This window comes from Maylandia zebra, linkage group LG18 (assembly GCF_041146795.1).
Source record: "Maylandia zebra isolate NMK-2024a linkage group LG18, Mzebra_GT3a, whole genome shotgun sequence".
Taxonomy (NCBI): domain Eukaryota; kingdom Metazoa; phylum Chordata; class Actinopteri; order Cichliformes; family Cichlidae; genus Maylandia; species Maylandia zebra.
This window is the reverse complement of record NC_135184.1, coordinates 10223898-10238716: the sequence shown is the minus strand read 5'-3', so window position 1 is coordinate 10238716 and position 14819 is coordinate 10223898. Positions and strand designations below refer to the sequence as shown.

At 41.0% G+C, this 14819-nt stretch overlaps 1 protein-coding gene and 1 long non-coding RNA gene across 6 annotated transcripts in view; one reads left to right on the top strand and one right to left on the bottom strand.

The window, feature by feature from the left end:
• zfyve9a (zinc finger, FYVE domain containing 9a) overlaps window positions 1-14819 on the bottom strand; it is a 39156-nt gene that overhangs the window by 22060 nt on the left and 2277 nt on the right. For all 5 annotated transcript variants that reach the window (XM_076876467.1, XM_076876469.1, XM_004555246.3 and 2 more), the window contains exons 2-4: window positions 4580-4695; window positions 2964-3071; window positions 205-1628 (exon numbers count right to left, since the gene is read on the bottom strand). In XM_076876467.1, the coding sequence (XP_076732582.1) occupies window positions 205-1628; window positions 2964-3033 (1494 nt within the window). In that variant the 5' untranslated portion in view covers window positions 3034-3071; window positions 4580-4695. The remainder of the gene's footprint in view (window positions 1-204; window positions 1629-2963; window positions 3072-4579; window positions 4696-14819) is intronic.
• LOC143413766 (uncharacterized) lies at window positions 10039-13101 on the top strand. Its single transcript, XR_013094380.1, has 3 exons — window positions 10039-10169; window positions 10325-10425; window positions 12922-13101. It is a non-coding gene; the product is annotated as an uncharacterized LOC143413766 (long non-coding RNA).

The window sequence follows — 14819 nt, the reverse complement described above, 5'->3', positions numbered from 1 at the left end:
CAAAGCTATTTCCACATGTTTTTCCATCTCGCCGTTTCTGTTTTTGCTTAATATTAAAACACTGCCTACTTTTGGTGCACACTTACGAGATTTATTAAACATCAAAAACAACATAATCACAGAGATACACAGTTGTGTAATAGGTCATTATAGCTAGACTGCTCTTTATGGGTTAGATTAGCACAGTTTTAGTACACCACTGACCTTGCCACAGGCCCTGCAGTGATGCCTCCTCTTGGTGAAGGTGAACTTGACGTCACATTTCATGCAGACTGGAGCCTGGGAGTCAGGCACCCACACAGGGGCGACCTCTCCCAGAGAGCTGGTAGGTTTCCTGCACAGAGCACCTTGTTGCCCTGCCTGGAGATCATTGTCTGGGCTCTCTGGGGGTATGAGGGATGGAGAGTGGATGATGCCCTCTCCATTCACGCTGACTGCACTCTGGTCAGTCCCGCCAGGCGACGTTTCGGAGGGTGTGCCTTTCCGGCATTGGTTTTCGAGGTTCTTGTTCTTGTTGGCGGCAGACGGACTGAGCAGGTTCTGCACCTGGCCCGACAACGGCTGTGGGATCTGGAGCTTGAGGCTGACGGGCTGTTTGGGTCGGGCGCCTCCATAGGGAATGCTGACTGGCTGCAGCCGGTTGTTGAGTTTTGGTTGGATGCAACCCGATCCCCCCGCTCCTCCCTCGCCGCTTTCCTGCTTGCTCTCCTCCATTTCTTTCTCCTCAGTTACAGAGTCCTCTTTTGAGGGGACAGGAGAGGGGGAAACACCTTCCTCTACCCTCTCTTCCACCTCCTGAGGCTTAGAGCTAGTCCCGCTCTCCTGTTCCAAACCATTTGGAAGATTTGCTATTCTGTGGTGCTGGTCTACTTGTCCCTCTGGACCACATCTCCTTTCCTTCTCCAGCCCAACCTTGTCCGAAGGAGACGCACCGTTCTCCTCCAACTCACACCCACTCTGAACAACCCTGCTTCCATTCAGGAGACTTTCCCCTTGCTCCTCTTTTAAAATTCTAGTTTGCGTTTCTAGGCCAAAGTCCTGTAAGGCAGCTGAACTGCCATCATCCCCATTTTGTGCCGTGTGTTCCACATTTGGGAGAATTTTTGTGGAGGGTGTTTGTTCCTGTAATCCAACCTCAAAGCTGAAGCGAGTGTGACTGACAGACGAGCCTCCTCCTCCGGATGAGGCAGCTGTCTCTTCACGTTTAGTCTCCTGGCCAGAATCACCAAGCTGGATGTCTGCAGGAGAACTTATCTCTTTGCTGAGGGCATCCAGCTGTGGACTGGACAGGCAGCCATTCTCCACGTTGTCAGAGGCCGTCACAGGGGGCGGCGAGAGGTCGTCGGTGCCCACCAGTTTGCCGATATTGGGCTGGGGGAGGGGAGGGCTGTGGACGTCTGCCGGCCTCTCCTCTGCCCAGGATGGAGGTTCGGGACCAGGATGCCTTTTCAGATCAGCCCCTGAGGGAGGGGTGGAGGATGAGTCGGGGAGGGTCTTAAATGACAGGGGACTCTCCCGGGGGCTGAGGTCTGCGTGAGCCAGCGCAGGGTTCAAAGAGAGCATGTGGGTTGGTGGGGCCAGGATCTGGGTCCACTTAGCATCTGAAAGAATGGGAGTGTCCGTCTCATCTGCAGAGAAAAAAGAAAAAAGGAAAATGAAAGACTGTATGGATCTCAGCAGAAGCTCTTTGAACGTATTTTAATGTACTCACAAATTATATCTACAACTATTTTTTTTTTTTTTTTACGAAATCAACCAAAATATTAATGTATAAACTGGTATTGTCATCCTCATGTCAGAAAAATTGGTGCTCATGCTTGGTCTTATGAAGCCTGCACCATTTAATATCTATAAAGACATAAATTAATATTTGTCTTGATGTAGTCCCCTATTCCACTTTGCATTTGCCGGACACAACCATTTATCTACACTTTCCAAACAGCTTCCAATTTTCTGCTTAACACATGAAATGTGAAATACGAGGAAGTGGTTAGGAGATCATGAACCCTTGAACAGCCTCACAAGAACAGCCACAGAGAACTGATACAAAGATACACACTTCCAGGTGATCGAAAAAGCTATAAATGGCAGGAACAAAGCAGGGGATGAACTGAGAAATGAGGTTGGCATGGAGTGGGAAATTAGTGTGTGGATGGACTGGGAAATTCTGAGAAAGTGGGCCAAAATGGCTTGCTCGCCCCTGGGAGCCATCAGTCAAGCCGACATATAACTGCTGTGTAATACAAGTAGAAATTCTTAAAATATTTCTTTAAACCGACTTCCTCACACAGTCGGCCCTCGCCTCCATCCGCTGCAGTTCATGCTAAGCTGTTTCAGTGTGCAGCACACACACACACACACACACACTTAATCTGCCAAGCTGGATCTCTGACAGAGGTCAAAGATAACCACACACAGACAAAATACACACCAAGTTCACAGTAACATTAAACTCTACTTTGTGCCCATGGATCTGCAGGACTTTAGAAGACAAATTTAGAAGAAGAGCCATCCTTTTTTTTTCCCTATAACAGGCATTTGTGCTGGAATGCTGAGAGAATGCAGATACACAGCTCAGTAATGCAGTGTTTACTTCACAATTACCATAAATAAACTGTGAAATCACAGAGTCTCCAAAAAGGCTCCGACACACTTTTGGGATCATTAAGTGTGATGAAAACAGCCAACCCTCCTGTCTTGCACCAGTTACACGATGTCTCAAAGCCTAAGGGAAATGGGAAATTCAATTAATCCTATCCCCTCGTGGCCCGCCCTCAATCCCCACCTGTGAATGTTACTCAGACTTAATGGGCGGTGGCTGATTTTCTGACACCTTGATGATTTACTCTCAGAGGTTGTGCAATTGCACGCTGACAGCAGCTTTTCCTTTTCTGTTCGCCTTTCCTCGTCCGCAATGACTCACCGCTTGTCCTCGTCTGCTGTCTGCATCTATTAAAGCTCACCTTCGTTCTGCTCGAACTCGTCCAGCACCTTGTCCAGGTTGAAGGCCTCGGCCTGGAAGTAATTCTCCATGGGTCAGGAAGCTCCACCCTGCTGATGGCCGTGTGAACCTAAGAGCAGCAGCAAATGTGTCCTCAACGCCAGAGTCTGTCACATTTCCATACCGTATGTAAATGCCTCGCACGGCCAGAATCATATCTCCTTTCTATATCCTCTCCTCACTCCAATATCATTTGACTGAGGAAAAACAGCCTCTCCAACTCCCTTTTCTCTCTCCTCATTTCCTTCCCAAGCAGTTCTCTCTTTAATGATTACTCTGAGGTCACAGGGATAATGACAGAGACATGTGGGCATGGTCTAAATCTTTCTGATTAGCAAATTTCCCAACTGAAGCTGACAGTCAGGATATGAAGTAGCCAAACTGACTTCAATGTAAGGAAAGGTGTTTCAATGTCCCTTGTGTCTATTCTCCTCATTTTTAAAGAGAGCAGGCCCGTCCTATCAGTGTTGCTACATTAAGACTTAAGCTTATTTTCAAAATTAATAAATCTGACAACCATTTGTCTGCTTTTTTTTTTTTAAACTGCCAAACTCTGGACATCAATTAGTCAGGAAGAACGGTAGGTGGTTTCCACAGTGACAATGCTGCAGTTTGCCAAAGGTTTGCGTCATTAAAACCATGTTTGATTACTGTGCGTTTTTAATATTGCACAGTAAACACATTTCAAGCTCTGTGAGATGCAGATGCAGCATGCAGTGTTTGTTTTGCAGATATCTGTGACAGAAAACTTCAACTCTGGAGTACCAAAAGTGCCGAGAGGTGAGGGCATAGAGGTAGACTTTAGCAAAAAACGTGTTGCAGTTGTCAACTTTAGAAAGGATGCCGAGTCTTTTAGATCTGAGGATCTTCAGAGCAAGGAAATACTCTCTAATTTGCTCATAGCTTGTTAATAATGCAAAATGAAGCTTTCAGTGTTACAAACGCTGTGAGTCTAACCCAGAGAGTAACGCATTTAACATGCGAGTCATGCAGACAAAATATTTTGTTCATTTAAAGCCACAGGCCTGTACTTTGAAGCAGGATTTGGGGCTTTAGTGAAGTATCTTCAGGTTTAATCTTTGCTTTTTAGTATTACAAAGGTGGTTCACTTTGCATTGCCATGGTAACTCATGCTGCATACCTAAGCAGGTTAGGTGTGCAGGTAAATTTAAAAACAAAAACAAAAAAAAACAAAAAACACAGCTTGTGCCTGTTGTAATATTACTTGGTAACACTGGAGTTCTGCTTTAAAGTGACAAGCCTGGGAAATGTTTTGAATGATAGCAGAAAAATAAAATAAAAAAAAAAACAGGTAGTTGGGGTTTATTTTGCATTTTATCTTCTTTGTTTATGATTTTATTTAATTGTTTTAATGGGACTTTTTCATATTCTCTGCACTGCTACTCTAACAGTTTACACTTATTAAGCTGAAATCATAAAAAAGCATGCAAATGTATATCAGTCATGTTTTACACCTGCTTTGCACTGTCACATGTTGTGAATCACAAACCCTAAAATCCATTTGAAAAGTAAAGCCTGTATAAACACTTCATCTTCATCACATCTGTCAGTCCTCACCTGCACAGAGGTCCTCCTCAGCAGTCCCAGGTGATATTTTTTTCCCCCCTTTCTCTCAACAGGTTTCAGTCTTAGTTCTCAGCTCACCCAGTCTGGCAAGCGCCCAGCGCCCACACCTGAGATAAGGAGAGGAAACACTATTCAGTAAAGTGCTGCTTATCAACTCATGTGCCAAAAAAAAAAAAAGATGCTGTCTAACTATTATACAGCGAGTAAGGTTAGGGCTGAGGTTACACTTCTCGTGTTTTTCCCCTGTAAACATGTGCTTGGAGAACTGTGGCGTCACACTCACAGTTTGCATTAAACATTTTTAAAAAAGGAGCTAATAACAACACATTTACAAAATTGCACACTGATCAAGGTGTACTGGGCAATGCTAGCTAATAGTCTAGTACTTGTGAAAAGGTCTGTCACTATATTTAAAAGCAATAAAGTCCAATGCAGGATATTAAAAGGAGAAAGAGAGAGACTCGTTTTAATTCATCTCTGGCTGCAATGCTTCTGTGCTCCACTTGAAATGAGCCTGTGGCTCAGGCAGCTCCAAAAAACAGAGTGACAGGGAACCAAGTGATGCAAAGACACCGTGTTACTTAAGGGTAACCGGTGTTTTGGTCTTGAGACAGGAATCTGTGTGACAAAGTTTGGGCAAATAAGTGAAAATGGAGCTTGTTTCCAAGCTGCACTCTGTTAACAAGCCAGATCCATCTGTTTCTTAACCCTGTCATGGGGTCAAGAGCTGGCGTACAGGTTTACAATCTATCGCAGGGCTAGCACGCAGACTACCAATCTTGCTCACATTTCTAACTATGGCAAATTCTCACCAGTTAACTTAATATGCTTCCTATGTGGACTGTGGGAGGGATCCAGAGAACGCAGAGGGAACTCAATCAAGAACAACATGTAAATTTCACAAAGATGGGACCCAGCTGGTGGTGGATTCATTGGCTGTATTGCTGATTTAAGTTAACGTCCACACTGAAATCTTACCCAAGTTGACAAGATTAAATATTTGAGCCTATGGGCTGTAGAGTACATCATGTCTTCTTAAAAACATAGCTCCAAGGGGTAATAGACAGTACTAATAACAAGCTGGAGAGGCCAAAAATAACAACTGAATATTTTGGAGGAAAAAAAGTCAGTGCAGCTCTTAATTCTTTTTTTAAATGAAAGCCTCATCCAACGCAGGAAACAGTTGGACCCTGAAAAGGGGTCGATTAGTTAACAAGCGGATACTTTATTATGCTCATAAAAAGGGAAGCTACACATCAGACAGCTTAGTGTTCACATTCATGCTGCTACTCTCTTAGACTAAAGCTAATAAACAATACCCAGCAACGGCCGATCACCATGTATGCTATGCTGCACATTATTATACGCATTGCCCATCAAAGCCTGACAGGGTAATCAGAGCTATGAATGGACAGCAGCTGAAGCCTGTACAGTAAACCTGCCCCATGTGTCCTTGCTGACGAGGAGACCTTGGAGCGAGGATGTAATGTGGTGCGGCTGCAAATGAGTAACAGCCAGGTTAAACTTCAGGGTCATCCTCATAAGGACAAACGAAACCACGGATTACACCAGAGACCAAATATTCCACAGGGCCAAGGCCTCGCAGAAATGAGCAGAGTCAACATATTTCCCGCTTAGTTTAAGATGCAAGTGGGGGCATGACGTCAGCACAAAACCGTAAAGGCACCGGACAGGAGCGTAAACATGGAATATGGATGTGGGATTGTACCATTTCAGAAGAACAGGGCTGACGGAGGTTATCACGGCTACAAACAGGAGTAAACTGAGGTAGTGCTGCTGGAGCTCACCAGAGGTGCTTTCCATTACTTTTCTGAGAAAGTGGTGAAAAACTGAAATATTCACAGCCAGTAAAAACAAACCGAACAATACAAGTTGTCAGACTGACATTTAAAACACGATGAATGATTCAATCAACTTGTGCACTGCATGCTTAAAAACACTCCACAGGTGCAGGGCGGTGAAAATTTTCTCTAAACTCATATGCCAAAATTCTTGAAAATGAACCCCCCCCCCAAAAAAAACAAAAAAAAACAAACAAAAAGCTAATACATGATCGAGTCCAGAGCTTTCCTGACAGAAAGAGGAACAGGGCTTCATTCCATGCCTTTTGTGCAGCTGAGTCGACTGAGTATCGGGGGCTTACTTTCTAACATTTTAGGGACTTTACTTTGGAATACAAAGCTCCTGAAAGCGAATGTTACTCTGAGCTAATGGTATACAAACAATCCACTCTGGACCCTTTTCAAGTCAAGAGGTTAAAAATGGGCAAATAGCTCAAAGTCTCTTTGATCTGATGGAAAATGATGCGTTCAGGTAACTTAAATGATTTTATACTTGTGGGAAAAGCGCCACGCAAGTTAAAATATTGAATAAAAAGTGAACAAACTGAAATATTAGGTTGTACTACATGGTGCTTGAGTTTTTACAAAATTTAACAGCCTGCAGGACTTTGATCAACACTGATTATAACAGCATGCGATTCATAGCCGATGGCTTTATTTACTGGTTTGGGAATTGTCTGATTTAAAAAGAAGATTAAACAAGAGTTAGATATTTCATTTTCATACTATTACTACTACTATATGTTACTGAATTTTGCTAGACCCTAAGAAATACTGAGAGTCAATAAACTGTTATCTGCATAATCTCAACAACTTCTTTTTTGAGAATCATTTTTATTACGCATTTCTTTAATGTAAGTCATATTGACTAGTTTTTCAAATAACTGAATCAAAAATGAGCAAAACAAAAAAAAAGCTAGAGACATTGACTGTATAAAAGAAATGGACACATCCACAGTGAAGAGGTTGTTTACTTTAGTCAGACAAAAGTGCCATGTTTTTACTGATTGTTTGATTTAAGGCATGATTTAAGTAGGCATGTCACCAAAACCAGTACTTACTGTAATTATCGATATCGCAAATGTGACAGCACTTGGAGTTGTGCGTGTTCACCAGTATAGTGGAAGTTTTGGTATTGCATGTGAGCTTGTCAATCACAAGGTAGGTCAACCTTAAAGGACACTCTGCTGTATTGTCCTTCCATTGAGCGCTGTAATTTACAAAGAGAACACCATTCTGTATGAAATAAGACATCAGCAAAGTTGACAGAGGTCAAAGTTGAGGGGTGTCAAAAATTTTATACAACCAGACTTCTTCAAATAAAGGAGTCAACCTCCTGTTGGCTACTAGAAAGAATGCAGATGCAAGGCACCAGACACAGGCGCTATAATCCACCATCTTTTATATAAAGTCTATAGCTGGAGGATGTTGCTGGACACTAAAGTAGCATCAGCAAGACAAAGAACAAAAAAAAAGTGAAGTTTAAAAGGAAAAATTACAACTAAAGCGTGTGAGGTGATTCGCTTTGGAGAGCAAATTATCTTCATACCTCCTGCTCTGACCGCTGAACTGAAGAAACATCTAAGCTTCAAATACCTCGGAGTTCACATCACGCAGGACCTGTCATGGTCCTGTCACATCAACACCGTGGTGAAAAAGGCCCGACAGCGTCTCTACCACCTCAGACGCTTGAGAGACTTCCAACTGCCCTCCAAGGTGCTCAGGAACTTTTACTCGTGCACCATAGAGAGCATCCTGGCGGGAAACATCTTAACCTGGTTCGGGAACAGCACCATGCAGGACAGACGAGCTCTACAGAGGGTTGTGCGGTCAGCTGAGCGCACCATCCGCTCCGAGCTCCCTGACCTGCACTCAATCTACAGCAGGCGGTGCTGGACCAAGGCCAGGAAGATCGTGAAGGACCTCAGCCATCCCAACAACAGACTGTTCTCTCTGTTGAGGTCAGGAAAGCGATTCCGCTCCCTGAAGACCAACACAGAGAGACTGAGGAGGAGCTTCTTCCCGCAGGCGATACGGTCTCTCAATCACACCACCACACAGTACTGACCCACACATATGGTTCTTACACACACACTGGACTTTCTGGACTTTGGTTTTGCACAACACTGGTCACTATATTCTTCATTTCCGGTTAATACTTGTACAGCTGCTGTTATTGTGTATATATTTATTTATATTTAGATTTCTTCATACATTCTTATATAGTTCTATATTGTGTATTTTGTTGTACAGTTATTTTATTTTCAACTTTAATTTATATATTTATCTTTATCTTATTCTTCCCAGTTAAATTTACCCTTCATTCTAATTTGTGTTGTACAGTTATTTCATTTTTAACCTTAATTTATATTTTATTCCTTCCTAGTTAAATTTACCCTTTTTAATTTTTCATATTTATTTCCTATCTTATTCATAGCCTTTTCCTTTTTTGTTCTCTTTAGGTCACGAGCAGTTGTCCAAGCATTTCACTACATATCGTATTGTGTATGACTGTGTACGTGACAAATAAAATTTGAATTTGAATTTGAAGCACCAAGTCTTAACCTCAGCCAACCTCTGCATCGTTTTCCCCAGGTGAGAAGTTTCCCTCCTAATGAAAGACTTCTAAAACCGTCTTACACTATAAAAGCATCCAGTGGAGCTGTCGTAAACACATACACACTCACACAGACACGCCTCCATAAGGACAGGAGCCCATCCCTGATTAAGATTTAATTACTCTGCAGAGGCGTTGAATAATGCATCTTTAGTCAAAGTGCATGAACAAGTCATATTTTTAGACATGTAAACTCAGAAAGATGCTTCAGAGGAGGCATATGTGCATGAAATTGTGTCAGTCAGAGAGGAAAACAGTCCTGCAGTAACAAATTCTTAAGAACATGTTGTGTACAAACATGCTGCAACTCATCAAAAACCATCAAAGAAGAAAACGTGTGATGCCGCCTACAGTAAAGCAAGAATATCGAGATTGTGCATGATAGAACAGCTCAGCTGATAATTATTATAACCCCTCTGTGAACAATACACTAATGATTTATTTGATAGAGAGGCCACAACACTGTGTTTAAATTTTCTTTGGCTAATGCACATCTGTGGTTTTAAAATCAGTGCCTCATCAATAACTTGACAGACTGGCATGAAATGTAAAACTAATCTATTCTGGAATAAACCTCAATAATAAACTCGATACACAATATATTTAAATGTTATTTACTCTCTCATTTAAACAGCGTGCTGTTCATTTTTAAATGTCTTGTTTTGTCCGAACAAAAGTCCAAAACCAAAAAAACCCAATCCAAACACTTTTAGCTCCATTCTCACTACCTTTAAGACAGGTTTCCTCTGATTGGCTGCCCCTTGTAAACAAAAGATTTGAACTGCAGGTGGGTGGAGCTTTCCTGCTTGTATACCAGGGGTGGGAAACTCCAGGCCTCAAGGGCTGGTGTCCTGCAGGTTTTAGATCCAACACAGCTGATTTAAATGACTAAATGACCTCCTCACCATGTCTTGAAGTTCTCCAGAGGTAATGAATGAACTCATCATGTGATTCAGGTGCGTTGACCCAGAGTGATATCTAAAAACTGCAGGACACCGGCCCTCGAGGCCTGGAGTTGCCCACCCCTGTTATAGATAGATCTTAAGAGCCTGTTTGAAACGGATTGCTTACAGCGGACTGGAGGCAGGGCAGCACAATAATGGTTTGTATCATAATCTTAATTATTTAACATGTTTATTCAATCAATCAGTTTTCTTTTTAAACAGATTTTATTTCATTTGAAATAGAATAATCATTTTAATTATTACCTAAACAGCCTATCACTCAAGGGTAACCACTGATCTGTCTTTACCGCAGGATGTCTGAGGCCGGCAGTGCAGACTGAGGCGACGGGAGGCAGTGTTGGCAGTGAACAGCAGCCACAGGGAAACGGTCAACTGGCACACCCCACCAAAAATGTAAGAACTGTGTGATATTTCATGACGGCAACCATTAATAATCCTTCATATTCAACTGAAAGTGAGAGAATTTTCTAGATCAATGTTACTAACTTAGGGCTCTCTTTGAGTCATCTTTGTTAGAACTGAACTAAAGAGCAAATGAATCTAAACCTTTAGAGGGGTGGAAGCGCACAAGTGTAAAGGAAAGGTGTGAGCTTTAATTAATTGGAAAAGAACTACAGCTTTGTATTGATCATGAATGCAAATCAGTAACCGTTCCTTCCAATTTATTTCATTTTCATAACTGCTGGTCATCAAAATCAGTTGAGATTAAAAGTCGAATTAACTGCCCAGCCCTAACTGAAACTTTGGTTAAGCTCAATACGAGCACACGTACCAAACACAACAAGGAACTATTTTTAAATCGAGCAACCAGCAGCTGATCTCCAGGCTCACTCCAACAGTCACGCTCCAGTGTCAGCCAGACATGCTAATATTGAAGTGGCCCATCAGGCTACTAACATGATAAACCATACCCGACTGGACCTGCCTGGCACGGCAGCCAAATTAAATAAGACAAGGGCATAAACAGCGAGGAAGCTCGGACATACCAGAATGCTAAACAGTTCATTAGGTCCACGCAATCAGAACAACGACTCCTGTATCCTGTTGTTATTTCCTGAGAGGGAGCAGCATTCGCTTCCTCGCCAATGAGGTGGATATCCTCTACAATCATTAGTGTAATCAGACATTTATGTTTTGGTTATACACAAGCTTTGGACTATTTCAATATTTCATGGGTTACTACAAGTATATTTCTAACAATTTTGTGTTACATTTGTGGCTATTTCCTGAATGTGTGCACATAAATGTCCTCTACTCTCCACATTTTATGAGCAGGCCCTTTAATTGGTATGACGTGCACTTCACATGTCACACCAATTAAAAGACCATGAACCCATTACTAACAGCATTTAAGTCCAACAGGATTTAGGTCACTCATTGGCATGGGCTCCTTAAATATTAGTTGCTCATTATTAAAGTTATCATTTCCACACGCGTTTCCCTTACAAGTCTGTTAAAAAAAAAAAAAAAAGTCTGTGCCTGTAAGCCAAAAGTTACTCAAGAGTAAAATTGGTGTTTTTGCCATCTGAACCCTGAGAATGACCCAAGATTTCCTGGTGAAATTAAAAATAAATGTCCTCCATAAATGTTTCTAAGTGTTCAGACTTGGTCACAGCTCATTAAGTATTTAAGGGAGTTTGACGGCAAACGGTAACCCGGTTAGAAGCCATCGCTGATGGCTGCATTCATGCGTACACAGACCAGTATCGCAAATTGATGTAAATGATTTAAACACAAAATTGTCTTTATAAGCAAAAGAAAATGAAAAAAAATTAAATAACTTCTTTCTTCCTTATCATTTTCTTGGCTGAATATGAAGCCCTTGCCAGCTCCCACTGGTTTAAGGCAGAGTATATTAATCATCAATCATAAACTACAGTCCTAATTGCATTCAATTATGCACAAACTTTCTATTTCTTGGTTCAAAATTTGACCTTTTTTGGGGGTGGGGGGGGGGGGGGGGCGGGTAACTGCATACATAAGCACAATCAGTCTGCAAATAGTGTGCATTAACTTACTTAACATAAGTCTGTGCATTTTCCTAGTATTTGTGGCCATTTAATAACTCGCATTGAAAATCTGTCTCCTTTTGTCCATCGCAGAAAGAAAGATATTATAGTCTTATACTGACATAATTTTTCAGTACATATGTAGATACAAAAAAACCCCAAAACTTTGCTTATTTTTTGGTATTGGAATGTTGTTCTGACAAAATGAAACATTTAAATTAGAAAAAACAAATTGGAATGTCTGACAGACATTTTTACTGTCCAAGAATAAAAACACAGAGTTAGGAATTAACATTAATGTCTCTTTTAAAACTTTAAAATCTAAGCTCTCTTGTAATTTATTCAAGTGGTCTTCAGGAATAGTTCTCCAGGCTTCTTGAAGGACATCCAAAGCTCTTTCTTTGCATGCTGGCTGCTGTTTGTTCTGTTCTCTATCAAGATGATCCCTCACTGCTTCTGTTCTCTAGGAAGGCCAATCCATGACAAGATAATGTTCCATTGTGTGTTTTTCTATCCAACTATTCTTTTATTGCATAAGCAGTGTGTTTGGGATCATCGTCATCCTGAAAATGAAGCTGTTTTAAAGATGATCTTGCATAGAGGATCAAAATCTGATGTTACTTTTTTACATTTGTAATTTCTTGAACTTTGACAAAATCTCCAACACCATTGGCAGAAATACAGCCCCAATCCACCAGAGCCTCTGCAGTGCTTTACAGATAACTCTGTAGACACTTGTTGTTCTAATTCTCTTCCCAACTCCTTTGTACACACCGACAAAGATTTGAACCAAAAACACCAAATCTGACTTTTATTCATCACTGAATAATTTCACCCATTTTCAGACCAGTTCCTGTCTAATTTGCTATACTGTCCACAGAGATCATTACAGAAGTCTTCAGTGAGCAGTAGATGGATCAACTGAGGAGCCAGATGCATTTCTAATGTCTTCTGACAGGTCTTTGCTGGATTTCCCATTTCTTAAGGACATAAAGACCTTGTTGGTCAAAAATACTATTTTGTGTAGTCAAACTGTGTTCTCTTGGGTATTTTTTGTAAATTTAAGTAATGAAAATGGAACAACTTATGTGTCTTTGTGACAGGCTGCCCATAAGCTGCATAAAAATAGAATTTAAAACTGGGTCTTAGCCAAGTTGTCTTATGTGTAGACAACACTGCTTCACCTCTTGAGTTAGGGGTGTTTTTTACATTGGAATAAATAATGTCAGTGTTAAGTGGCTTAACAAACCAACAAGCAAACAAAAATATTCTTCTGAAAACGGTCAGATATAAGAACTGGACTACAATGAGTGAAAAAGCAGGCAATGTTCAGAGAAAAACTCTGAAAACCTTCAGAAAGACAGGAGAATTATTGCTCAAGATCACTTGAAACTCAGGCTCCTTCTAAGCAGTATAGTACATTACTATAGATTAGTATTAGTAGTAAATTATAAGTAGATTAGCATAAATTCATCCTCAGGGAGGGATTAATTTTCCATAGCAAACATGTACATGACACAAACAAGTAGGACATAACATTTTGTAAAAAGAAAACACTGAATGTATTTATTATTTATTATTATCTGCAACTATATTTTTAAATAAGAAGTGTAATTTTTATTACTTGCCTTTGAAAGTTATGGTTAGGCAAACAATAGGTGATTGGCCAAGACTTTTAATTTACAGAAACTAAAGAAAACAGGCTGCCCTTTTCACACTGTTAAAAAGTAATCATGAAAATAATCAATGGATGAATCAAGAGTTAGAATGATATTTATCTGGAGCTGTGAGATTAACCGGCAACTCTGGATTTGGAGAAACAAAAAAATGTAAATGTTATAAATCATTAAATAAATAAAATAAAAACGCGTTGAATTTCCTATTATTTCTCATGCTATAAGAATTCCCAGGACTACGATCTCACATCCTGAGAAACAATGTTTTTAGCTCCACATCCAGCACCGCCGTGTTCCAGACGCCGTCTACTGAGGGTGAACACAGGAAACCTCAAGTGATCGCTTCCTCTCTTTAAGAATAGACTGACATCACTTTCTACCAGCATGATCGCCAAACTGAGTGACACATTATTATGTAATGTGTGCTATGCTTAACGCCCAAGCTGGAAGTACACTGGGAGTTGTCCTACCTCCTCCTTCTACTGCTTTAAGCTTTTTTTTCCTGCTCTTCAAGACAAAATAAATAAAAGCAAAAACACATAAAAGGAAAACATGCCACAGGTTTGTATCCTCTGAAAGGTCATGCTCGCTTAAAAATAAAATAATTTCTTTGACAGGAGAGGTTGAAAAAGTTAAATCCCCTGAGATTTACCTTCAGGAGGAAAGAGGAAAGTAGCTGTCCTCCTGTTATAAAGAGCTACTCTGCTTCACAGAACGTGTCAGAAGCTATTACGAGCTTCCTTTCTCCCTCATGTTTGATCTACATTTAACCACCACTACAAAGAAAGAAAAATCAGCACAGGGAGACTGGCTGCTGGTCTGCCATTGGGGAGACTTGTAATTCTTTCTGAAAGCATACAGTAACCTACATCTGGGACGTCTCTGCACACATGAGAGCCCGTCTCTACACGGGCGTCTGTTGGATCAGTTGAATCACACATCCTCACTGGGATTTATAACCACCTGAAGATGAAGTGGGATATCTTTATGCTTCATGGGAAAAAAATAATTTCACATTAATATTGCCAAATACCATCTAGTACCATTTTATTAATAAATATACGTTAAGATATGTGGTGGTGATGTGGCTTTTTCTTTGGTC